Source organism: Rhinopithecus bieti, unplaced genomic scaffold (genome assembly GCF_001698545.2).
Source record: "Rhinopithecus bieti isolate Rb0 unplaced genomic scaffold, ASM169854v2 scaffold_6933, whole genome shotgun sequence".
Lineage (NCBI taxonomy): Eukaryota > Metazoa > Chordata > Mammalia > Primates > Cercopithecidae > Rhinopithecus > Rhinopithecus bieti.
In genome coordinates, this window is record NW_016805426.1 from 437,415 (window position 1) to 463,790 (window position 26,376).

Sequence of the window (26,376 nt, forward strand, 5' to 3'; positions counted from 1 at the left end):
AAAAAAAAAAAAAAAAAAAAAAAAGCCATATTCAGTATGACTTTTAATTTTGTTACATGTATAAATACATTTTTTTTTTATTATCTGCATAGTAAATTTAAAAAGCTGCATCAAACTGTAGCCGGTGAGGCTGCATAAATGACGGTGGGACGAAGAGTTATAATAACTTGAGATCACTGTAGTGAAAAGAACGTGGATTTTAGATTAGACCTGAGATTGATAGATATCCTTATTGGGGGCTTGCGGGCAGGACACTTAAGGAAATTGGAGCTTGGAGTGAGTTTTGTAAAATAACACTAAGATCATCCTCCTAGTGGGGTTACTGTGTGACGTCCAAGAACTCAGGGGCAGTTGGCTTGCTGTCCTGTGCTCCGTTCTGACGACTGAGCCCGCCCAGGTCTGCGGGGTCCCCGGATCCTGCGGGTTTTGTAGGGTTCCCTGGTGTGTGGAGTTCCCACCCCCTACAAGCTCTGTTGGGTCTACGGAGTGTGCGGGGATCTCCCAGCCCTGTTGGCTGTGCGGGCTCAGCGGGGTTTGCAGGGATCCCCTCGTTCTGTGGGGTCCGTGGGCGCCGAGTCAGGGCCATGACCCTGGGCTCCGCTCGCGGAGCTGGCGTCACCCTTGTTGACTTTCAAAAGGCGCTGCGGGCCCCGTGCCCTACACGCTCTGCACGACCTGCGCCGAGTTCCCCGCCCTGGCGCACTGGCCTTGGCTGGCGGGAGGGGGCCGGAGGGGCTGCCGGCAGAGCAGAGACACAGCCCCCTCCGCCATACACCATGAGGTGAGTCGGGGAGGGGCCCAGGTCTCCCCCATGCTGTTGTGGGAAGCTCTGACCCCCGCTCTGCTTGGGGCGGGCTCACCTACGGAAGTGGCTCTTACTGCAGCACTGTGTGTGAAGGAGACCCGAGAAAAGGGGCAGATTCTGTCTAGGAGCGGTTTACCTTCTGGTGAGGGTGTGGGGAGAGAAGCTTTGGCACGGTCAGTGAGGCCCCGCAGCAGAGCCCAGGTGATGAAAGACACTTTTGTATGGTACCCGAAGGCTTGCTTCACTCCTGATTGTGAGTAGGTTGTGTGTGGTAGTAGTGGAGCCCTTGCAGAACCACCAGAGAGATGGTGCTAGTTTGTGTGTGTGCCTGTGTAAACCTTACTAAGATCGTCTTTTTAAATGTAGAAGAGGGATTGCACATGGACTTTGCACTTCAAGTATTTGCAGGTTATTACCTTAGTTTTTACTCCCTTTGTGCGTTCTTATCTTGATTTAATCTTGTACGTGGCCAAAATGTTTTTTAATGAATGTTTAAGTTTCTGTGAAAATCGTACATTTCTCAAATTGTATTTTTTGGGTTTTAATAGGGTCACTTTGTTTTCTGGGTCTCTGTTTTGACTTATGGGAAATGCTATTGGTTTTCCCTACATTTTCTTCATTAAAAAAAAAAAAAAACAAAACAAAACTGTAACTTCAGGAGTTGAAGACCAACCTGGACAACCTCATTTCTGGGGGGAAAAAACCCCCACAAAACCACAGCTGTAACTGGCTGCTACTTAGGACTATAAGAGATCTTTTTTCCAAAGTAGAAATAGCTTTATTTCACCTAGATTATGTTTATTTAAAATTTCAGATAATATATAAAACTGTAAAAGTAAAGCAAAACTACCTGTACTTGTCCCACCCAAAGATAACTTCATAGAATGATTATCTACTGTGGTGCTAGGAGCTCTGTTGGACACTGGGGACTTTGGTGAACAAGACAATGCCTGCCTCTATAAACTTTACGTTCTGGTGGGTAAAATAGACCTCTCCTAACCCTCCAAAAAGTAAATTTATTCCATGTTCTAATGCTTTAAAGAAAACACCTACTTTCAGTGGGGTGATCAGAGGTTTATCTGAGTGGATGACTTAAATAGATGTCACTAAGGAAGAGAAGGAGCTTAACCATGGGAGGAATGGGGAGGAAAAAAAAGAAATCTGATCAGAAATAACAGCATGCAAAAGGCCTTAAAAGAGGAAAAGCTGTAAAAGAAAGATTCATGTAGCTGGCGCTCAGCAGTCAGGGGAAAGTAGAGCAAGATGAGGTGTGGGAAATTGGCAGGGACCAAATTTTACTTGTCCATGGCCAGGAGGGTGTGTTTTGTGTTCTAAGGGCAGTGAGAGGGTACTGAGGGGCTTTAATTAGAAATAATATGATCTGGAAAACTAATTGATTAATTTGTTAAGTAAAATTTATTGAAACCCTACTGTATAACAGGCACTGTTCTGAGCATTGGCAGTACAGCATTGAAAGGGACACGGCCCCTGTATTCATGAAACTTATCTAGTGGTTGGAGGACAATCAGATAAACAAGAAAAAATACCAGATATTGATAAGTGTGCAGAAGATGACCATTGTTTAAATTGTGGTTTATATTCTTTAAGACATGGTATATTACACATATATTTCTTTTGGAACTTGCTTTTCTTTCTTCTGAATAATTTATGGTAGGACATTTTTCACTGTTACTAGTTTCCTTTGGGGCATCTTAATTTGTTTTGGATTAAGTATGGTAAAAAATAACATGTATAAATGAAGAAATACTGTGCAGCAACAAAAATTTGCATGTTAAAGGCATGTGGTGAACGTTATATAGTAACTTCCTTTTGACAGTCTGACATGTGTCTCTCCTACCCCATCCCAAACCCGAGCTGCCCCTTTGTGGTTTTTTACTTTGACCTATTAGTATGGTTAAATTTATGGATTTACTATTTATTGAACCATTTTGCATCTTAGAATGAGCCTTAATTGATCTGTTATTATTTTAATGTCCTGATGGATTTACTTTGCCAATGCATATATTTAGGATTTTTATGTCAATATTCATAAGGGATTGGTCTGTAGTTGTTTTTCAGTGTGTTTTGTCTAGTTTTGATATTCGCATCTGCTTGCTTTGTAAAATAATTGAGAAGTTTTATTTCTTTTCTGAGTTTTGGAAGATTAAATTGCTAAGTATTATTTATTCTTCAGTTACCAAATTCATATTTACTAAACACTCACTATGTGCTAGGAATTGGACTGGATGCTGAGTAATCAGTAGTAAACAAAACAGATATGGTTCCTGCCATGATATTGCTTGGCTTATGAAGGAAAATGACTTTAATGAAGAAACTACACATATGTAATTATAAATCATGCAAGAAAAGGACAGGATGCTTTGAGAGAATATCGTTGAAGATCTTTAGATTGTGCTTTTTATGCATTTGAGTAGATGACTATTGAGTACATACATATACACTAACAGCTAATTATTAATATGTATTGATTTGGTATGTAATTAGGGCTATGGTGGGTACATTAGTAAAATGAGGTCTTCATAATTACACAAATTAAAATATAAAATAATGGCAATAGTAGCTACCATTGTAGGAGGTAGCTGCATCATTTTTTAATTGTAGAAATTAAGACAGGTTAAGTAGACACTTTTAGTCTAACATGTTCAATTGTATACACTCTTTGGGAGTCTCTGTAGGATTATAGTAAAAGAATAAGGCTATAAATCACAAAGATCAAGAGGAGGTGAGAGTAAGATACAGCTGAAATCAATATTTGGGAAACTAGAAAGGAGATGGGCAAGTAATAAATGATTTCATGAATTAGAGAATGCTGAAAGCTGAAGAGAGGTAAGCCAACAAGGGGCAAGCAGATTCTTTCCACAGAATCTGGAAAAGTTTTAGGAATTGGGAGTATCAAGTACAGTATTTCTGAAGTCAAGAATTACAGGACGGGGTGGGAATACAAGGGTTGGTTGATGGTCTTTATCATTTTGACACCTTGAAACCCCGTCTCCACTCCCATACACCCAGACAACTACTCTCTCCTCTACCTTGACAGAAGACTGAAAGTTTATGCCCAGCAGACATTAACTAGGAGGCTCCAGATGGCTGAGGTGGGGGTGAAGCACCTAAATGAAAATGAGGATTGAGTGAAAGTGAACCTAGAGCAGTTGTCTTTTTTTGATTGGCTTCCAAACTGTCAGGCTTACGTGCCCCTCAACAACACATTAACGGATTCTTAGCTGGGGAAACTTACCAGCCCATGGCAAAGTATTGAACAGATAAGAACTACGGGTATTCACCTCATTGAACAGTTGGATCCATCAGATCACCCGAAGAGTAGAGCTGCTGGTCAGGAAGCATTGTTCATGTACCACAGCTTCTGTTCGGCTTTTATTTTATTTTTTGAGACAGGGCCTCACTCTGTCACCCAGATTGAAGTGCAGTAGCGCCATCCTAACTCACTACAGCCTGGAACTCCTGGGCTCAAGCCATCCTCCCACCTCAGCCTCGTGTGTAGCCGAGACTACAGGCATATGCCACCGCGTCTAGCTAATATTTTTATTTTTTGTAGAGATGGGGTCTCACTATGTTGCCAGGCTGGTCTTGACTCCTGAGCATAAGTGATCCTCCCACCTTGGCCTCCCAAAGTACTGGGATTACAGGCATGAGCCACTGGTGCCTGGCCCTAGTCAGCTTTTAAATGCCTCACATTTGAGCATAAATGTACAGCCAAGGGTCGCCTGCCATGGGATGAAAGTCTCTAATGAAAAAGAGACCAAGTAGGAAATAAAAGGAGCTGAGTATAAATAGATTTACTTCAGGGAACAGAAGAAACTTCAACAAATAAAACTAGTATCTTTAAAGAGAAGATATTCCATCTGTGAAAGATGAAAAGGTGCTATTTTAAAAGAGAAATTATTTAAAAAATTGCTGTGACAGAATAAATTTTAAAAAATTTAATACAAGGTTTAGATAATAAAGCTGAAGAATTCTCCCCCAAAAACCAGAAGAGCAACAAGAATTAGAAAGTAAGAGTGAAATGATAAGAAAACGAGAGGACTAGCCAAGGAGGTTCTTCATCTAATACAGTGGAAGGAAAGTATCTGTGTCCCAGAACCGAAGGAGATGAGTTTCTAGGTTGAAAGGGCCTATTAAGTGCCCTGATCAGTAAAACAGAAACAAACAAAAAATAGAACAAAACCTCATTGTACCAAATGTATAGTTCCAAAAGTAACAAGACCAGATTCATTCTTAATCTTCCTACTTCTGAAAAGAAGAATGGGGGCAGAGAACGAGGGGCTAGCTCTCAAACTGCATTTTAACAAATTCAGGGAGAAAGGAAACCTTCTTAACTTCAAGTTGTATGCAAGTGCTGTTAGGAACCCCCAGTGGGAAGTTCCAGCAGTTCTGTGATGAAGATAAAGTCGCGCAGAGAAAGCATATTTCAGGTATCTCCAGCAACTTCTCATATCCAGAATCAGCCCTATCCAAAGAGAGAAGTCTTATATACCTGACTGAGACTGAGGAGCCATATGATATCCATCAAGGAAGGAGAAAGTAGAACGAGAAAGTGCCTGGGTGGGGCATGGGGGAGGCAGAGATCTTAGTGCTAATAAAATACTCCTAGAAATGAGTGCATAACCTTGGAAATCTAGGGTTGTGTCTCTAAGAGGCAAGCAGAGCTGGCAGTAAAGGCCCTCCTGAACCAGATTACATTTGGAGATTAGACAAGGAACAAGAACAAGGCACTGTATTATAAAACAGCAATCCTCTGATTTAGGAACAGAGGGAACCCTAAAGAAACATGACAACTGCCGTCCCCTCCCCCACACCCTGAATCTGCTGATAACAGTCTAGGATAATTCATCTCATTCAGACATGTATAACAAAAATAGTATGTACAACATCCATACAATGACTGGTAGATTGTATTTTTTATATTTTGTGTTTTTTGTTCTTCTATATGATTTTTATTATTGAAGATATAATTCACATGCCATAAAATTCACCATTTAAAAGTGTACAGTTCACTGGTTTTTCATTTATTCCCAAGTTGTGCAACCATCACCACTATCAATTGCATTGACTCTAGTGCTTTACTTTCCCTTATATTCACGCCATGACCCTATGCAGTTCCTTCCATTAAAGTGACAGAGATATTTCCCTACTCCTTGACTTTGTGTTTGGCTATGTGACTTGCTAAGGTAAAAGTGACCCCATGTCAGTTTCAAGCCTAAGCCTTAAGAGGCCTTGGGTATTTTTATTTGTTCTCTTTCTATCTGTGCCATTTCCATGAGAAAAACATGTCTCTGCTAGCTCATTGGTAGAGGGAAGATGAGAGATAGGAGACTGAGGGTCACCCCAGCTGAGTTAAGCTGAATTCAGTGAACACTGTAGAGATGTGAGTGATAAAAAAAATGATTGTGGTTGTAAGCCACTGAACTTTAGTATGGTCTGTTCATAAACAATAGTTAACTGAACAGTTATATGATTAAAAATTAAAAAAGAGAAAGAAAACCACAATTTTCTACAGATGGTGTTTTCAAAACAATATTGCCAGAAAATAAATCACAAGTGGTCAAGCTACTGCCTGTGGTCTTGCCTGTTTTTGTAAAATAAAGTTGTACAGGGACATGGTCATTCCCATTTATGCATTTTCTATGGCTGTTTTTATGCTCTACCGGTAGAGATGAGTAGTTGTGACAGAGACCGTGTGGTTCATAATCCTAAAATATTTATTTTCTGACCCTTTATGAAAAAGTTTGCTGACCTTTTGAAGTATATGGAAAATGTGACCTAAGGTTTTAATACAAATTTTAAAATACATTTATATACCATATCATACCCATTAAGATAGCTATAATCAAAAAGACAGATAATAAGTGTTGACAATGCTGTGAAAAAATTGGAACCTTCTGTATACTGCTGGTGGGAATATAAAATGGTGCAGCCACTTTGAAATCAGCCTGGCAGTTTCTCAGATGAGCAGACACAGATTTACTGGAAGAGCAAGCAGTTCCACTCTAAGGTATATACCTAAGAGAAATGAAAACATGTTCACATAGAAACTTACACATGAATGCTCATAGCAGCAGCATTCATAATAGCCAAAATGTAGAAACAACCCAAATGTCCATCAGTTGATGGATAAACAAAATGTAGTATACCCACAAAGTGGATATTATTTGGCATAAAAAGGTATGAAATATTGATATATGCTTTAACATGGATGAACCTCAAAAACAGGCTAAGTGAAAGAAGACAATCATGAAGGATCACATACTGTATGACTCTGTTTATAAGAAATGGTCTGGAATAGGCAGATCTGTAGAGATAGGAAATTACGTTTGCCTAGGCCTAGGAACCAGTGAGGGGTGAGGAGGATAGCTAAGGGGTAGAAGGTTTCTTTGGGGAACATACTCTAAAATTGATTGTGGTGAAGGTTGCACAACTCTGTGGATATACTAAACGCAATTGAATTGTACACTTTATGTGGATGAATTTTATGCTATATGAATTATATCTCAATGTTGTATTAGAAAATAAAATTAATGAAGCATAGAAGTTATGGAGAAATACTGGAAAGCAGAAAATACAAGAACTCAAAGAAGAGACAGCCAGACAACAGTAGGATGTGAAACGGGAACCAGCAGAAAAAAATAAATAGAGAAAAATGATCAAGCCACTTCAGAAGTACACAAGGTAGACTAGACACCATGGCAAAGATCATAAAAGTAGAAATGAAATTTTATGGTAAGTATATTTTACCACAATTTTGATAATGCAAAGAAACAAAACAAAAGATAGACATGAGAAAAGTGAGTAAAATAGGTACACATTTATTTTTATTGATGCATACTAGATGTACATAGTTTTAGGATACATGTGATAATACATTCATATAATTTGTAAAGATCAAGTCAGTATAGTTGGGATATCTGTCACCTTAAATATTTCTCTCTTCTTTATGCTAGAACCACTCAAATTCTTCTCTTCTAGTCATTTTGAAATATATAATAGATTGTAAACTGTAGTGAACCTACTGATCAACACTATGTCTTACTTTTATCAAACCATATGTTTATATACGTTAATCAACTTCTCTTTATTCCTTCCTTCCTCCTACCCTTTCCAGCCTCTGATAACCACCAAATCTACTCTCTGTTTTCATAAAATCGACTTTTTAGGCTTCCACACATGAGTGAGAGTATGTGATATTTGTCTTTGTGTGCTTGGCTTATTTCACTTAACATAATTATCAGTGTTGCTGAAAATGGCAGGATTTTATTCTTTTTTATGGCTGAATAATACTGCATTGTGTATACTACATTTTCTTTATTAATCTATTGATGGACACTGACATTGATTTTATATTTTGGCTGTTGTGAATAGTGCTGCAATAAATATGGGAGTGCAGATGTCTTTTTGATGTGTTGATTTTCTTTCTTTTGGATATATACCCAGTAGTGTAATTGCTGGATCATATGATAGTTCTGTTTTTATTGTTTTGAGAAAGCTCTATACTGTTTTCCATAGTGGCTGTACTAACTACATTTCTACCGGCAGTGTGTAAGGGTTCCCCCTTCTCCATATCTTTGCCAGCATTCATTATTGCTTGTCCTTTTAATAAAAGCCATTTTAACTGGGGCGAGATGATGTCTCATAGTTTTGATTTGCTTTTCTCTGATAATTCCTGATGTTGAGGATTTTTTCATATACCTCTTGGCCACTTTTATGTCTTCTTTTGAAAAATGCTTATTCAGATCTTTTGCCTGTTTTTTAATTGGGTTATTTGTGGGGTGTGTGTGTATTTCCTTGCTTCCTTGCTGTTGAGTTATTTGAGCTCTTTATAAATTCTGGTTGTTAATCTTTTGGCGGGTGAGTAGTTTGCAAATATTTTCTCCCATTCTGTGGGTTGTCTCTTTACTTCATTGTTTCCTTTGCTGTGCAGAAGCTTTTTTTAGCTTGAGGTAATCCCATTTGTCTATTTTTGCTTTGGTTGCCTGTGCTTTTGAGGCCTTAAGCAAAAAAAACTTTGCCCAGACCAGTGTCCTGGAGCGTTTTCCCAGTGTTTTCTTCTAGTAGTTTCATAGTTTTGGGTCGTAGATGCTTAGATAGAGGTCTTTAATCCATTTTGAATTTTGTGTATGGTAAGATTGTTTCATTCTTCTGCATATAGTTATCCAGTTTTCCCACGACCGTTTATCAAAGAGACTGTCCTTTTCCCATTGTATGTTTTAGTTCCTTTGTCGACAATGAGTTGACTCTACATGGATTTACACCTGGGTTCCCTGTTCTGTCCCACTGGTCTATGCTTCTGTTTTTATGCCAGTGCTATAGCTTTGTAGTAAATTTTGAAGTTGGGCAGTGTGATGCCTCCAACTTTGTTGTTTCTTCACAGTATTGGTTTGGCTGTTCGGGATGTTTTGTGGTTCCATATAAATTTTAGGATTTGTTTTCTATTTCTGTGCAGAATGTCACTGGAATTTTGATAGGGATTCATTGCATTGAATCTGTAAATTGGCTTTGGATAGTATTCAACAATGTGAGTTCTAGTCCGTGAGCATAAAGTATCTTTCTGTTTTTTAATGTCCACTTCAATTTTTTTTTTTTTTTTTTTTTTTTGAGACGGAGTCTCGCTCTGTCGCCCGGGCTGGAGTGCAGTGGCCGGATCTCAGCTCACTGCACGCTCCGCCTGCCGGGTTTACGCCATTCTCCTGCCTCAGCCTCCCGAGTAGCTGGGACTACAGGCGCCCACCACCACGCCCGGCTAATTTTTTTGTATTTTTTAGTAGAGACGGGGTTTCACCATGTTAGCCGGGATGGTCTCGATCTCCTGACCTCGTGATCCGCCCGTCTCGGCCTCCCAAAGTGCTGGGATTACAGGCTTGAGCCACCGCGCCCGGCCCACTTCAATTTCTTTCATCATTGTTTTATAGTTTTTCTTGTATAGATCTTTCACCTCTTTGGCTAAATTGATTCCTAGGTATGTTATATTCTTTGTAGCTATTGTAAATGGGATTGCTTTCTTGATTTCTTTTTCAGATTGTTTGCTGTTGGTGTATATCAACGCTACTGATTTTTGTATGTTGATTTTGTATCCTGCAACTTTACTAAATTTGTTTATCAGTTCTAACAATTTTTTTTGGTGGAGTCCAGGTTTTTCTAAGTATAAGATCATGTTATCTGTGAACAGGCTCATTTGACCTCTTTTCTGATTTGGATGCCCTCTGTTTCCTTCTCTTGTCTAATTTCTCTGCCCAGTACTTCAGTACTGTATTGAATAAAAGTGGTGAAAGTAGGCATCCTTGTCTTGTTCCATATCTTAGAGGAAGGGCTTTCAGTTGTTCCTTGTTCAGGATGATGTTTGCTATTGGTTTGTCATATATGGCCTTTATTACTTTGAGATATGTTCCTTCCATATGCACTTTGATGAGAGCTTTTTTTTTTTTTTTTTTTTTTTTTTTTTTTTTTTTTTTTCCTGAGACGGAGTCTCGCTCTGTCGCCCAGGCTGGAGTGCAGTGGCCGGATCTCAGCTCACTGTAAGCTCTGCCTCCCGGGTTCACGCCATTCTCCTGCCTCAGCCTCCTGAGTAGCTGGGACTACAGGCGCCCGCCACCTCGCCCGGCTAGTTTTTTGTATTTTTTTTTTAGTAGAGACGGGGTTTCACCGTGTTAGCCAGGCTGATCTCGATCTCCTGACCTCGTGATCCACCCGTCTCGGCCTCCCAGAGTGCTTTTTTTTTTAGTCATAAACAGATGTTGAATTTTATTAAATGCGTTTTCAGCATCTGTTGAAGTAATCATATAGTTTTTGTTCTTAGTTCTGTTAATATATCACATTTATTGATTTGCACATGTTGGACCATCCTTGCATCCCTGGAATGAATCCCACTTGATCATGGCAAATATCTTTTTACTGTGTTTTTAAATTTGATTTACTAGTATATTGAGAATTTTTGCATCTATGTTTATCTATGATATTGGCCTGTAGTTTTCTCTTTTCATTGTCTCCTCTGGTTTTAGTATCAGTAATGTTGACCTTGTAGAATTAGTTTGGAAATATTCCCTCCTCTTCAATTTTTTGAAAAGTTTGAATAGAAATTTATATTAGTTCCTCTTTAAATGTTTGGTAGAATCCAGCAGTGAAGCTATAAGGTCTTGGGCTTTTCTTTAATGGGAGAGTTTTTATTATAGCTTTGATCTCATTACTGAAATGGTTTTTTTTTTTTTTTGGTAAGTAAGGATAGATAAGACAGCCAAAAGAGATCCAAAACGAGCAAAACTGGAGCCCCCAAAAAGAAAACCAATTCCGTAGAATACGTATCTTAAAGTATAATTCAAGATGTTTCTTTTTCCTTAAAGAAAAGACTTAAATCTATTGAAAAGACACACATACTCCGGGGAAAACTGCCCCAACATTGAGACAGATTCTGGTAAAAAATTTGAACTGGCAAAAGATCATATAATGAAAATCAGGTTGGTGCAGAATAACAGAAACATTCAGTACCAGAAAATAGTAGAAGAACTTCATGTCAGCTACTCAAAGAACATGTGAGCCAAATATTTTTTTGTCCTGCCAAGGTGTCTTTTGGGTATAAAGACTACATACTGGCTGGTAGTTTTAAACATTCAGAGTTTTACGTCTTTTAACAACTAGAAGACAGATACCAGCTAATCAGTAAATGAAAAAGGAAACTTCAGCAAAGGAATGAACTGCTAAATTCTCAATAATTAACTAGAAGATAATATTAGGGATCATTGTCTTCCTGATTTTAAAGGGAATACTTCAATGTCTCACCATTATGTATGTAGGCTGCTTTCTAGATATCTGCTTATCAGGTAATCTTTACTATGAATTATCTTTTTAATCACAAGTGGCTGTTTAATTTTATATCTAGTAAGGCATAGGTTTTTCTTTAATCTCTCAGTATGATTAATTTTATGAATAAATTGTCTAATGTTACACCTTCCTTCCTTGAATTCCTGGCATAAGCTTTACCTCAATCACGTTGTTTTATATTTTATATGTATTGCTAGTTTAGGTTTTTCTGGTTTTTATTTAAGATTTTTTTTGCATGTATTGTCATTGGTGATCTTACCTTAAAATTTTCTTTTGTAGTTGTTCCTTTCTGGGTTTTCGTTCAGGGTTGTGCTAGACTTATAATTTGAGAAAGTTTTCATTCTTGGCCAGGCGCAGTGGCTCACGCCTGTAATCCCAGCACGTTGGGAGGCCTAGGTGGGTGGATCCACCTGAGGTCAGGAGTTTGAGACCACCCTGACCAAGACGGTGAAACCCCATCTCTACTAAAAATACAAAAATTAGCTGGGCCTCGTGGTGGGCGCCTGTAATCCCATCCCATTTACTCGGAGGCTGAGGCAGAAGAATCACTTGAACCTGGGAGGGGAAAGTTTCGGTGAGCCAAGATCGCACCACTGCATTCCAGCCTGGGCGACAGAGTGAGACTCCATCTCAAAAAAAAAAAAAGAGAAAGTTTTCATTCTTGCAAATAATGTTTATGTGGGAAAACTTCTGGGCTTGAAACTTACATACCTATAACAATTAACTCTACCACTTATTTAGTAGCATCTGATCTTCTCTTTTTATTTCCCCCTCTTATTTGCTTTGGGTTTACTGTGTTCCATTTTCTGAGTTCTTGAATTGACTCCAGCTTGTTGATTTTAAAAATGTTTTTCTTCTGTAATGTATACATTTGAAACGAACAGTTTTCTTGTAGATATTTTAGATAATATCTTAAGCTTAGATCATGTTACCCTTTAACTTATGAACCATTTGTGTGTAGGATTTTTAAAATTTAAATTTCCAAACATGGGGCTTTTGAGATTAACTTTTTATGGTTACATTGTCATTTTACTTGATTTTGGTCAGAGATCAGGGAATTTCCTTTATGGCCAAATTCATAACCATTAGGTTTTGTTTTGGGACTTTCAGCTCAACTTTATTGAGGTCTAATTTTCATACAATAAAATGAACACAATTTAAGTATATAGTTCAGTGAATTTGGGTAAATGTATATACCATGTGATGACTACACCAATAAAAATATAGTGTGTGTCCATCACCCCAGAAAGTTCTCTTTTGCTTACCCCACCTGCAGTCAATTTTCCTATTCCTGCCCCCTGCTGTAGGCAACTAATGAAACGCTTTTTATCACTATAGATTAATTTTGCTGCTTCTTGAACTGTATATGTATAGAATTCTATAATACGTACTCTTTTGTGCCTGATGACTTTTGCCCAGTTTAATGTTTTGAGATGCATGCATCAGTTTTACTGTTTTTATTGCTGATTATTATTGTGTGTGAATACACGTTTGTTTATCCATTCACCTATTTATGAATATTGGAGTTGTTTCCAGTTTTAAGCTACTGTGAAAAAGCTGCTCTGAACATTCATGTGCAAGTGTTTTTGTGGATATGTTTTATTCTTTTGGGTAAATATCTAGGAATAGAATTGTTGGGTCATATGGTAAGTGTATGTTCATAAGAAACTGATATTATTTTTTCAATTGGCTATATAATTTTTCAGTTGGCTTTATATTTCTACTAGGAGTGTTCCAGCGGCTCCTAATCTTTGGCAATGCTTGGTATTTTCAGTCTTTTTAGCAATTCTGCTGGAGCAGTAGTATTTAATTGTGGTTTTAATTAGCACTTCCCTGATAACTAATAATATTGACCCATTTCCCATGTTTCCTTTTATTATATGCTTTCTTTTGTGAAATGTGTCTATGAGTTTTTTATATATTCTAGGTACAGGTGCTTTGTAAATATTTCCCATTTCTTAATAATGATACCTTGGAAGATCAGATGGTTTTAATTTTTAGAAAGTCTGATGTATACATTTTTCTAGGTCACTAATTTTGTGCCCTATGAAAACTTTATGTACCCCATAGTCAAGAAAATGTTTCCCTATGATTTTTTAAATTTTATAATTTTAGCCAAATAGTTATAGTTTTTATGTTTAGGTCTGTGATTCATTTTGAATTAAATTTTATGGTTTAAGGTAGAGGTTTGAGGTTCATGTTTTTCCCCCCATTTTAGTTGTTCCGTAGCAGCATTTATTGTAAAGATATTCTTTCTCGATGGAATTATACTGGTAATATTAAATATCTGTTATCTGGACTCTCTTCTGTCCCATTGCTCTATATGCATTTTCATTATATCAGTACCACCTTGTCTTGACTACTTTAGCTTTGTAGTAATTCTTAAAATCAAGTAGTGAGTCCTTCAACTTTGTTCTTCTTTTTCAAACTTGTTTTGGCTTATATCTTTCTTATATACATTTTAGAATCAGATCATCAGTTTCTGCAGACTGAGATTGTGTTGAATCTGTAGATCAATTTTGTATCTTAACATCCCCCAGCAAAGTTAGAAAGCCAGGCAGTAATATCAGAGGGCACAAGCCCAGATTGAAGCTAGAAGGCACAGTGCTCCAGAAAGGATCCTTCCAAAAAAAAAAGAAAAGAAACTGCTCAAAATGAACAAAATCTTTGATCTGTCTTTATCCAGAGGATATTGTTAGTTCTCTAGAATTTCAAGCTGAAATAATGATTGGTAACTGAAATTTAAGCAGAGGCTATTTTAAATTCAGAAAAGCAAAACATGGTGTAAGAAAGGAACTTGACTACACAGTATGGCTCAGCAATGATTAATACATACAGTTAAGTAGTGAAACCTAGGCCTAGCACGGTGGCTCATGCCTGTAATTCCAGCACTTTGGGAGGCCAAGGTATGCAGATCACTTGAGGCCAGGAGTTCGAGACCAACCTGGCCAACCTGGTGCAACCCTATCTCTATTAAAAATACAAAAATTAGCCAGGCGTGGTGCTGGGCACTTGTAATCCCAGCTATGCGGGAGGCCAAGGCAAGAGAGTTGCTTGAACCCAGGAGGTGGAGGTTGCAGTGAACCAGAATTGAGCCACTTACACCCCAGCCTGGGCCACAGAGCAAGACTCCATCTCAAAAAAAAAAAAAAAAAAGTAAGCACCCAATGAATGTTAGCCATTGTTACCATTAATAACAATAGCTTCCTTGCTAACACTTACTAGGATAACGTCTTTATCCATGGCAACAAAGAAAAAAGTAATTTGCTAAGTTATCTGATGCCAGTGCACCATGCCTCATGCACAGCAAGCCTTCAATAAAGCTCCTTGTAGAGTCACAACTGAAAGGAGCTTTAGAAAGGCAATTATAACTAAAGGAGGCCTTAGAGAGTATAGATTTAACAAAATCCATCAGTTAGTGTGTCTTCAGCTTCCAATAAAAGTTTAAACAATAAGGAACATTTGTTATTTCATGTATAAAGCCCAAAGATAAGGCAGCCCCCAGGTTAGTTTATTTCATCAGTTCAAGGATCTGGTTTCTTTCTGTTCTGTTCCATTCTATGTTGGCCGATCAATCCCATCTTGGTTCCAAGGAGATCCAGGCAACACCTCTTCAGACGAGATCTTAGGCTAGGAGATGGAGTCCTCTTCTAAGAAAGGTTTCCCAGAACTCTCTCTGTAGACTTCTATTTATATCTCACTGGCCAGAACTGAGTCACATGTTTATTCCTAAAACAAACACTATTCAAAGGGAGTGGAATTACCATAATGATCATAGAGTAATTAAGATTTTCATTCTCTTTCTCTTTCTCTCTTTCTTTCTCTCTCTCTCTCTCTCTCTCTCTCTCTCTCTCCACACACACACACACTCCCTCACTCATTTTCACACACACACACACACACACACACACACACGCACACACCCCCAAACTTCTTCTGAACCATGGTACCTGATACCTGAACAAAATTGTGGTTTTGTGGAAGGGAAGTAAAAGGGACATGATTGTAGGGAAGTCAGTCCACTATATCTTCAAGCACTGTCTCAAAACACATTAGTGGTAGAACCTGCACCAGAATCCTGGTCTCCTAGTTCCTAATTTTCCCCTACATAAACAACCTCCTTCATGAAATTTTATCAACAAAGCTACTTTTCCTAAAAAGTCTTGAATGTATCCACACAATTCTACCTCCAGTTCTTTTGGGGGAAAAATGTGCTGTAAAACTATACATGCTATTTTGTGAAGCATGTTAAAATCCTTATTCCACAGACTCATGATAAAACTGAAAACTTGACCACCTATTTAATCTTTTCTTTGTTCTTATTCTTCTCCCCCTTCTTCCCTTAGTCAGTCATATTAAACTATTTGCAGTTCCTTTAATGTATCATGTTTATATATCTGTTCATTTGCTTATACTATTTCTACTATTTAGAAAATGTCTACTATTTCCTTTTTTGGCTTCCTCATTTGAATATCTTCTCAAATTTCAAGTATCTATACCTTCATGAAATCTTTCTTGACATAGCTCCGTCTCCATAAAATTGATTATATTAGTGTACATCCACTATATCATGTTTTAGATACTCCTACACATTTATAATTTCTTTGCAGATTTTTCTTCCTTGTCTAGTCTGAGCTTGCTCTGTTTTTTTCTTTCTTTCTTTCTCTCTCTCTCTCTCCCTTCTCTCTCTCTCCCCCCTTTCTCTCTCTCTCTCCCCTTTCTCTTTCTCTCTCTTCCTTCCGCCCTCCCTTCCTTTCCTTCCTTTCTTTCCTTTCCTCCCATTCCTCTCTTTTCTCTCTTTCTGACATGGTCTGGCTCTGTCACCCAGGATGGAGTGCAGGGGTGCAGTCTCAGCTCACTGTAACCTCTTCCCCCCAGACACAAGCCATTGTCCCACCTCAGCCTCCCAAGTAGCTGAGACTACAGGTACACTCCACCATGCCTGGCTAATTTTTGTATTTTTTTGTAGAGGTGGGGTCTCACTTTGTTGCCCTGGCTGGTCTCAAGCTCCTGAGCTCAATCTGCCTGCCTTGGCTTTCCAGCATGCTGGAATTACAGGCATGAGCCACTGCGCCCAGCCTCATCTGAACTCTTTTAATATAGGGCCTGTTTCTCTGTAATAGAGACTGTTTGTCATTTGTCTTGATAAATCCAAGGTATAGCATGGTATTGGATGCATAATAGTCACCACTAATAGTTTTGTTTAATGAATATATATACTACTAATCTGGGGAGGAGAGAGGTTTTGTAAATTGTGTTCTGCTTGATTTTGTTATTTTCAACTAATGGAATAAAGATACGGTTCTGTGATCTATTCATTTTGAAAGATTTTTTTTCAGTAAGGCAAAAGTGATTAAGCATAATGTATTTCTGTGTATAAAATTTTATTTAGAAGTTAAAGACTTTTGGAGGAAAAACATTTCAAATTATGTGTTATTGCTTATAGAACAAATTTAGTCCTTAGCTGAGAATACTTGTCAAAGGAGGTAAATAAATATTACATAATTATTCCTAACGCAGATTAGATACTCGGTGAACATTTGTTTCTATAGTAAATATGCTATAAATAGAGTTGTTCACTTTATGATTTTTTTTCTTCTTCATTTTAGCATTTATGACATTAACAGAGAACAGGACTGTGTCAAGAATTCTGAGGGTATACTTGGTGAAAATGAATTCAGACCACCCTCCCAGCTACATTCTCTCTTAGAGGAGATTGAGACAGGGTCCCTATCAGAAAAGAGTGGGTATTAAACTTAAGTGCTATAAGTCATAAATTATGAATCCAGAATAGAATGATTACAATGTTTTTAGTTTTAATTTAGATCATGTAAAACAAAGACTTTAAAAAATTATGATTTCCAGTACCTGTATTTTTTAAAAAATCATTAGTCCAAAAGTAATAGGTGATTAACTTTTCAAATTATAACATAAAACATGTATGTTCCTCTCTTTGTATCTTTTAAATTGTTGCATTTTTATTTGGTTTTGAATTGAAGTATTTTAAATGGTAGAAGTAATACATGCAAGAAAAACCCATATGTATAAGTTTAAAAAATGTAAGTTCCCCTTGTATCCACTTTCCAATTTCAATAGCCATTGGTTTAGCCATTATTAACAGTTTGGCTTCCCACCTTTCTTGGTCTTTTTCTGTATACTTTCAAACAAATTATTTATATATTTTTCAACCAAGTGGCATCATATAATGTAGCATATAATAGATATCTTTATATGCCAGTATGTACAGATTTACCTTGTTTTTATTTAATAGTTGCAAGTTGTTCCCTGTTGATAGCAATTAAGGTTATTGCCAGTATTTTCACTGTTAAAGATACTGATACACATGGAACACCTTTGTATGTGTGTGTGGTGTGTGTGTATGTTTTAGTATTTTCAGGAATAGATTCCTAGAAATGAAATGGTTAATGAGTATGTGTATTTAAGGTTTTATTTAGGTCCTACCAAATTGTGCTCTAAGAAGTTACATTTATCTAAACCCAGATATCCTTTAATATCTTCAAAGTAGAGGTAATAGATTTTAGGATTAAGTAACAGTTTCTTCAGCAACTATCAAATGGCTTACTTCGACTAAATGAAGGATATAGGCATCTTTAGCATTAATGAAGGGTTGCAACCCTTCTATAGGAAGATGTAGCCAGGAAAGTCATGGGGAGATGTACAAGAACTAGTTGTTTTAGAATTTCTGTGACACCTAAGATGTTGACATTAGTTTATTTCATCATCTACTATCAGACCAGATGTTTCTAGAATGGAAGACCATTATCTGTGATATGGCATCAGAAGTTGGTTTATAATTTTCTCATCTCTATTAGGAGTTAAAAAGAGAGACAAGTGTCTAAAACCAGTCTCACTCAGTATCTCTAAGGGATTTTGAGAAGGGGAAAAGGTTATTGCAGTTACTTTGACTAGAATCCAACCTATATCAAGCTTGACTTAACATTTAAGACTAAACTCACAAATGGAGGAATATGCCAAAAGCCAGGTACTATAGGAAAACTCAATTTTCAGAGCTATTGTGATTGAACTTAACCTTTCTTACATGCTCTTTATTCGTCACTTAAGCCCTAAGGGATATACTTAATACTTTATAAGCAACCACTTTTCAGGTTGCCTTCTTAGATTTTTAGGTTTCTTTGTGGTATAGCCCCCTCTTCATTTTAAAAGTCTATAGTCTTGAATGTTTAAATAAAGCTTGAGCATTACTCAGCAAAAACGAGACCATTCGTTCATAAAGTGTTTGTATTGTTTAGTGCACTAATTGGACTCTCAAATGAAAGTGTATTTTGTAAAGAAGGGAGAGCATCACATTTCTAGATGAAATTTTCATCTATTTTCTCATTTGCTGAGCAGGAAACTTGTGCTTTCTTGAGAGTGTAATTGATGTCTTTATGAACCCATGAAAGATTTAAGATTAGCTACGATTTTCCAACAACTTTGCTTTTAACGTTTTAGGTATGTTAAAAGTATAACCATAAAATCACTGCTTTTATGCATATACTGCTATTTGGGGAATACTGGCCTAAAGTGGAAGCAGTTTTAACCATAAATAAATAGTTCTGGAAATAAAAATATATAAGCAAAAAATAATTTGGTACTTGTTCCTCCTCCTTCGTTTTAAATCATTGACTTTATTTGTAGCTTTATAGGGAACAGTATTCCCCACACTGGTGTTAATGAAGTATTCTGTGAGCATGTATTTGGGAAACCCTATATTAGTGTTTTTAATTGCACCATCTTTCCAGTTTTCAGTTCGTTATTGTGCGTTATGATGCTCAAAAATGAGGATGTATATAACTTAAATCTGTGCCTAGCTATTAATGACTTATAGAATTTAGAGAAGTTGATAATCATAGTCTTCATTTCCAGAGTTACTTTTAAAACATTTCTTTCAGTGTAAACGATATGTTTCTCAAATATTAGATCTTGGTCTATAGATAATTCAATTTGGAAAACTTCTTGCTTTTTTATAAACATCAAATATAAAGTTTCCAAAATTATTGTGTCTAAAGAATTCTTGATTTGTGTTTAGGCTAACAGTACAGATTATTTGTAAAATGAATTTGAAAATGCTCAGGCTTGCCAGTTTGCTTTCAGTAATGTAGCTAATAAAGCTTTAATTTTAATTATTGTAACTGATGTTTTGCTATTTGCATCTATTCAGAATGTCTTTATTTTTTACAGCACTGGTATATTGCAGGAGAAAGTGAAACTGAGCAAAAGTAAAAGTAAACTTAGAATGAATATATAAATCATGTATATCAACTTCAGAATATTCATAAACATTTCATTCTTTTCTATTTACAGTCTTTCATTTTGATACTTGGAAGTTTATTAAAATATTTTAAAATATCTTGATAATTAAAGTATTAGGACAGTTTAGTCCAAATTTAGCTTACTAAAATGTCTGCTTTCATTTCTGAGATAGTCTAGTTTTTGTATATCGGTTACTTATAAGTTAATTTTGATTGAGATTCTTTTTTCTCTTTACTTTTTGAACTTTAATACATTTGGGAGTTTTGGTAAAAGTAGGAAGCCATATTACTGTACTTCATAACATTTATACTATATGACCAGTACTTCCAGTGCTATATAAATCATTCTCTTCTCCTTATTATTTGTAAATACTGGGTTTGTAAAACCCCCCAACCTTAATAAAGAGAATAGAAAGAATACAAATAGGAGAAAGAACAGTTAAAATGGTTAGATGCGACAGTGTTCTTAGGTCATTAGGCTCAGTTCTTGCTAAAGTAGAGACTTGTAAAATCAAAAGGCACAAAGAGTCAGTCAACATAATTACTGGATCCAGTCGGTAATTCTCAATAAGAAAACACACCTCTCCTGGGAAGGGCATATCACAGTCTCTCAGCACTATCTCACATGGGTGTGGTTTGAAAAAAGCACCTTCAAAAAATTGTAAATACAGCTCTGTTGTATAAAATGAAAGTGATTTTATAATATAACTCACAGGATGTAAAACTCAATAGACTCTTCTTGGCTGGTAAGGAAATCCCAGAGATACAGTGATTTCTATTGTGTTTGGTGACTGGGCAATAATAGGTCCCTTAAAAGGAACCCAGCTGACTTAGGGATTTAATGAAAATATGTAAAGGGTAAGTTTATCAAGCGTGGCGTATATATTTAAAAAAAAAAAAAAGAAGATAGAAACGGAGGATAAAAAAAAACTAAAGAATGAGAAATTGCTCTAAAAGTCTAAGCAGTTTCTGACTACCACTTTGACACTACAGTTGTATCCGCTTTTGACCAACTACAGTTATAGTACACAGCTTTCAATCGAAAGACATACAGGGTCTGGCAGGGCATATTTTAGCTCCTGTATTAAAAGTAATTCAGCCTCAGTTGTAATTTATTTAGGTTATTTTGCTAAGACAGTACAAATATTTCTTAGTTATATAGGAAAGGAATAGATGATGTTTTGAGTGATACTCAGTGTGTCCCACTTAACCCCATCCTTTGGTATCTGAAATAGCTGCGTTGTTTTTGTTTGTGTTTTACAGTTTTTGAGACAGTGTCCTTGAGTTCAGATTCTCTCTTCCAGAGGGCAGTTTCACTCCTCCATACATCTTACTTGGACTCTTCATCTGAGCATGGTTTTCAGTACAGTCAAGTGACTTTGGTGAAAAATGACATTTTCTTAAATGAGGTGAGGTGCTTGGTACACACTGTGATGGTTTTGTTTTAGTTTTAAAAGAGGTAAATCCATCATTTTTGGTATATAAATCTAACACTTTTAGCTATCATTTTCAGACGAAGCAGATCCTTGGAAATAGCCACTTGGAAGGTAATTCTAGGGAATAGAAAAATAATGCATTTATGTTTAGTCTTATAGCAGGAGGAATTTAAATGATGCATTTTAAAAATTAATTTGCAAGACAAAATAGTAAGTTTATAGCATTTGGTTATTCTCTCTTTACACAGTACAAAACTTTTTACCGACAAAAAAAAGCAAGTAACTATACTCAGGAAGAACTTCAAGATACTTACGGGTTTCTTCTGTTTGATACAGAAAAGCAGGTAAGGGAATTAGGTTGTAGAAAATTAATGGCATCATTAGTCTTAAATATTGTGGTACTTCCGTTCTATAAGAGTTGTAAGATTACCAAATCATCAGTGTTTTTTGTTACTTAGTTTGGTGGCATATAAATGACAGCAGTAAAAGCCAGTCATGAAGGAGATTTGATTTGATTTCTACAACTTTTCATGGTTTCTCTTAAATACATTTAAGAGATTAAACATATTTAAGTTTTATCTTAAATACATTTGTGGCCGGGCGCGGTGGCTCAAGTCTGTAATCCCAGCACTTTGGGAGGCCGAGACGGGCGGATCACAAGGTCAGGAGATCTAGACCATCCTGGCTAACACAGTGAAACCCCGTCTCTACTAAAAAACATACAAAAAATTAGCCGGGCGTGGTGGTGGGCGCCTGTAGTCCCAGCTACTCGGGAGGCTGAGGCAGGAGAATGGCGTAAACCCGGGAGGCGGAGCTTGCAGTGAGCTGGGATCCCGTCACTGCACTCCAGCCTGGGCAACAGAGCCAGACTCTGTCTCAAAAAAAAAAAAAAACATTTGTAAGCTTAGGGTGCAATTTGGATTAAAACGGGTTTCTTTAGTGTCAGTAATGTCCTTTAATAGATTGAAGGAATATTTTTCCATTCTGGATCATCGTTTAATAGATACTTTGTTTCTTGTGGATATTTTTCTGGTTTAAATTACATGATTTGGGAGATAAATCATGTAACTTAATAAACTTTGGCATCCTGGTTAACTGAAATTCCTTCATTCAATATTTGAAGACTGGGCCGGGTGCGGTGGCTCAAGCCTGTAATCCCAGCACTTTGGGAGGCCGAGACGGGCGGATCAGGAGGTCAGGGGATTAAGACCATCCTGGCTAACACGGTGAAACCCCGTCTCTACTAAAAAATACAAAAAACTAGCCGGGCACGGTGGCGGGCGCCTGTAGTCCCAGCTACTGGGGAGGCTGAGGCAGGAGAATGGCGTGAACCCGGGAGGCGGAGCTTGCAATGAGCTGAGATCCGGCCACTGCACTCCAGCCTGGGCGACAGAGCGAGACTCCGTCTCAAAAAAAAAAAAAAAAAAAAAAATTTGAAGACTGAAATCTGTATTGTTGCCTGTACCTAAATTATGGGGGAAGGAAAGGACCGTGTACAGGGTAGGTCTCCAAAGATACGTATGGCTTCCTAGATACATTTTAAATAATACCAGAGATCTAAAATAAGTCAAAGTTAGTGCTTCAATTAGGTTAATGGTCTATAAAGAAGGGGGGCAGTTTTGTTTAGCAGATAATTAGCACTAACATATAATAAGGACTATATAGTAATACCAGAAGAGTTTATCCCTTTTTAACTTAATCATCTGAATTCAAATAAGATGCTCTGGGTTCTTACTAAAAATAACATTTGGCAGTAAGACATTTTGAAATTTCATGGTTCTAAAGCTGTAGTTGGAAAATAAGTCTTCTAGTGGACTTATCTGTGACCCTGCTTAATTTGGTTTTGCTGACATTTTTGTTAATTGAAATGGTAAAATTCTGTGAAAATTTTGGGCCATTAATCAAAATACAGATTGCTTTGAATAAGTTTTCTTTGTGCCCTGAGTACCTACAGTGAACAAACTATTTATTTTAAAGCTTATAGATTAGGCCAGATGCAGTTGTGCCTCATACCTGTAATCCCAGCATTTTGGGAGGCTGAGGTGGGAGGATTGCTTGAGCCCGGGAGTTTGAGATCAGCCTGGGAAACATAGTGAGACCCCCCTGTCTCTATCGTATTGAAAAAAAAAAAAAAAAAAAAAAAAAAAAAAAAAAAAAACAAAAAAAAAAAACCGCATTATTTCATTGCTGCTTCAAAGACTGAAGCAAAGTAATCTTTTGTTTAAAGGCAAAATTGGTATGTCAGCGTGGACTCCGTGTTGGCAGCAGTGCTGTTACCACTCTGGGTGATCCAGCCAAAGGTAAGCCTGTAAAGCAAAAAGAATCTTAAAAAAAAGTCTTCTTTTACAAGATGAAGTAAGGTTTCATTAGGTTTATGAGATATGTATATTAAAAGCCAGTTTCATTAAATGTCAGCTCATAATGTTTAGATTTCTAAATTTAAACATATGAATGAGATTTGAGTTTAAAACTTGACAGTATTTTTCAATGTCAAGAGATTGGTATTGTCTTGAGAATGTCTTCTAAATTATCACAATGGCAATAAGAATAGACACTAGATAGAACTGACCAAACTTGGCAACCATGGAATGTGAGGGGTAAGAGAAGAAATAATCAAATATAAGCTTTTAAACTTATACTACCATGATAATTATTAATAGAAAAGAGGTACATAAGAAGAGAAGCAGATTAGTAGAGAAGCTGATGAGTTAAAAAGAAAAATGTTACCTAATTATCAAGAATATGAATTAGCACTAACTTTTTTTAAGATTCAGTTTCTTCATGTGTAAAACAGATTAAACTATAGAGTTGTTGGGAGGATTCAATGAGACTGTAAAGTGTTTAGCCCAGGAGTTTGCACCTAATAAGTTCTCAGTAAATGGACAGTACTACTTTTATGAGTTGAATTTGAGAAATAGTGAGATTTTCATAAGTGTTTCTGAAAGATAGCCTATAGGTCATAAAGGGATCAGAACTAGATTTGGGGCTGGTGTTGTGGGAGTGGAGTGTGAACTGAAGCTAAGACATTGTTAGTGGGATGGCATGGAAAGAAAGATGGCAAAAACAGAACTTTTGGGTCATTAATGGGACCAGCGTGTGGGGAGGTACAGCGAGGATAGAACGAGGAAGTGTCAAGAGCAGTCTGTTGCATGGAGACTTAGGAAATAGAGTTTCACAGATAGCAGAAAGATCTCACGAAGAGGGGTATTTAGCAGTGCCAGGTACTATGTAGAATGTGGAGATCAGAACTGAGAAAGATTATCGTCATGGCTAGATTCCTGCTGACCTTTTAAAAAACATGCTTTATTGAAATATAATTTCACAATTATAGAATTCACCCATTGTTTAGTGTAGTCCCATAGTTGGGTAACCATCATAACTGTCAATTTTAGACCATTTTTATCACCCAAAAAAGAAATCCCATGGCCATTAGCGGTGACTCCCCATTCTCTACCGTCCCCGCTCTAGGCAACCACCAGTCTATTTTCTGCCTTTATAGATTTGCCTATTCTGGACATTTCATATAAGTGGAATCATATATACGGTCTTTTTTGAGTAACTTCTTTTAGCATGTTTTTAAGGCATATTGTAGCATGAACCAGTAGTACTTCATTCCGTTTTATGATTGAATAATGCAGTCCTGCAGCACTTAACAATGGGGATACGTTCCAAGAATTGCATTGTTAGGCAGTTTTTTTTTTTTTTGAGATGGAGTTTCGCTCTGTCGCCAAGCTGGAGTGCAATGGCGCGATCTCAGCTCACTGCAACCTCCACCTCCCTGGTTCAAGTGATTCTCCTGCCTCAGCCTCCTGAGTAGCTGGGATTACAGGCATGCACCACCATGCCCAACTAATTTTTGTATTTTTAGTAGAGATGGGGTTTCACCATGTTGGCCAGGATGGTCTCGATCTCCTGACTTCATGATCTGCCCTCCTTGGCTTCCCAAAGTGCTGGGATTACAGGTGTGAGCTACCACGCCCGGCCGCAATTTTTTACTCATGTGAACATCACAGAGTGTACTTAGAGACACTTAGAGGGTATAGCCTACTACACACCTAGGCTATATGGTATAGCCTGTTGCCCCTAGGCTGCAAATCTGTACAGCATGTTACTGTACCGAATACTTCAGGCAGTTATAAAATAGTGGTGTGTGTTTGTGTATCAAAACAGAAAAAGTACAGTAAAAATATGGTATTACAAACTTATGGGACCACTGTCCAAACTTTATGCAGTCTGTTGTTGACCAAAATGTTAAATGGTACAATGCTGTATTCTGTTATGTGGCCATACCATATTTTCTTTATGCATTCATCAGTTCATGGACATATGGGTTATTTCTACTTTTGGGCTATTATGAATAATGGTTCTATGAACATGCATGTACAAGTTTTTGGGTGGACATAGTTATATATATATCTTTGATATACAATGAGTGGAACCACTGGGTCATATGATAACTCTATAAAACAAAAAAAAATAAAGTTTACATTCAACTCATCTTCTGTGGGACATTAAAAGTGATAAATTCATAACCCTTATAACACTGCATACAACGTTTTTTCTTCTCTCTTATTGTTTCACCCCACTCTCATTTCATTATGAAAAATTCAAACATAGGCTGGGCGCGCTGGCTCAAGCCTGTAATCCCAGCACTTTGGGAGGCCGAGACGGGTGGATCACGAGGTCAGGAGATCGAGACCATCCTGGCTAACATGGTGAAACCCCGTCTCTACTAAAAAAAAATACATGAAACCTAGCCGGGCGTGGTGGCGGCGCCTGTAGTCCCAGCTACTCAGGTGGCCGAGACTTGAGATTGCTTGAACCTGGGAGGCAGAGGTTGCAGTGAGCCGAGATCACGCCACTGCACTCCAGCCTAGGCAACAGAGTAAGACTCTGTCTCTAAATAAAAATGTATATAAATATAAATATATATATATAAATATAAACATATATATATATACACACACACATATTGCATTATTTGCTTCATTTGTTTAATTTTTTTTCGGAGAATTTG

The 26,376-nt window shown here is 37.2% G+C and overlaps 1 protein-coding gene across 1 annotated transcript in view; it reads left to right on the forward strand.

The window, feature by feature from the left end:
• The first annotated feature begins 104 nt into the window (after nt 1-104).
• Nucleotides 105-26,376, forward strand: part of TASOR2 (transcription activation suppressor family member 2) — a 73,006-nt gene continuing 46,734 nt past the window's right edge. Inside the window, exons 1-5 of the mRNA XM_017872428.1 lie at nt 105-781; nt 17,260-17,393; nt 21,187-21,332; nt 21,608-21,703; nt 23,587-23,659. Of these exons, the coding sequence (XP_017727917.1) occupies nt 585-781; nt 17,260-17,393; nt 21,187-21,332; nt 21,608-21,703; nt 23,587-23,659 (646 nt within the window). The 5' untranslated portion in view covers nt 105-584. The remainder of the gene's footprint in view (nt 782-17,259; nt 17,394-21,186; nt 21,333-21,607; nt 21,704-23,586; nt 23,660-26,376) is intronic.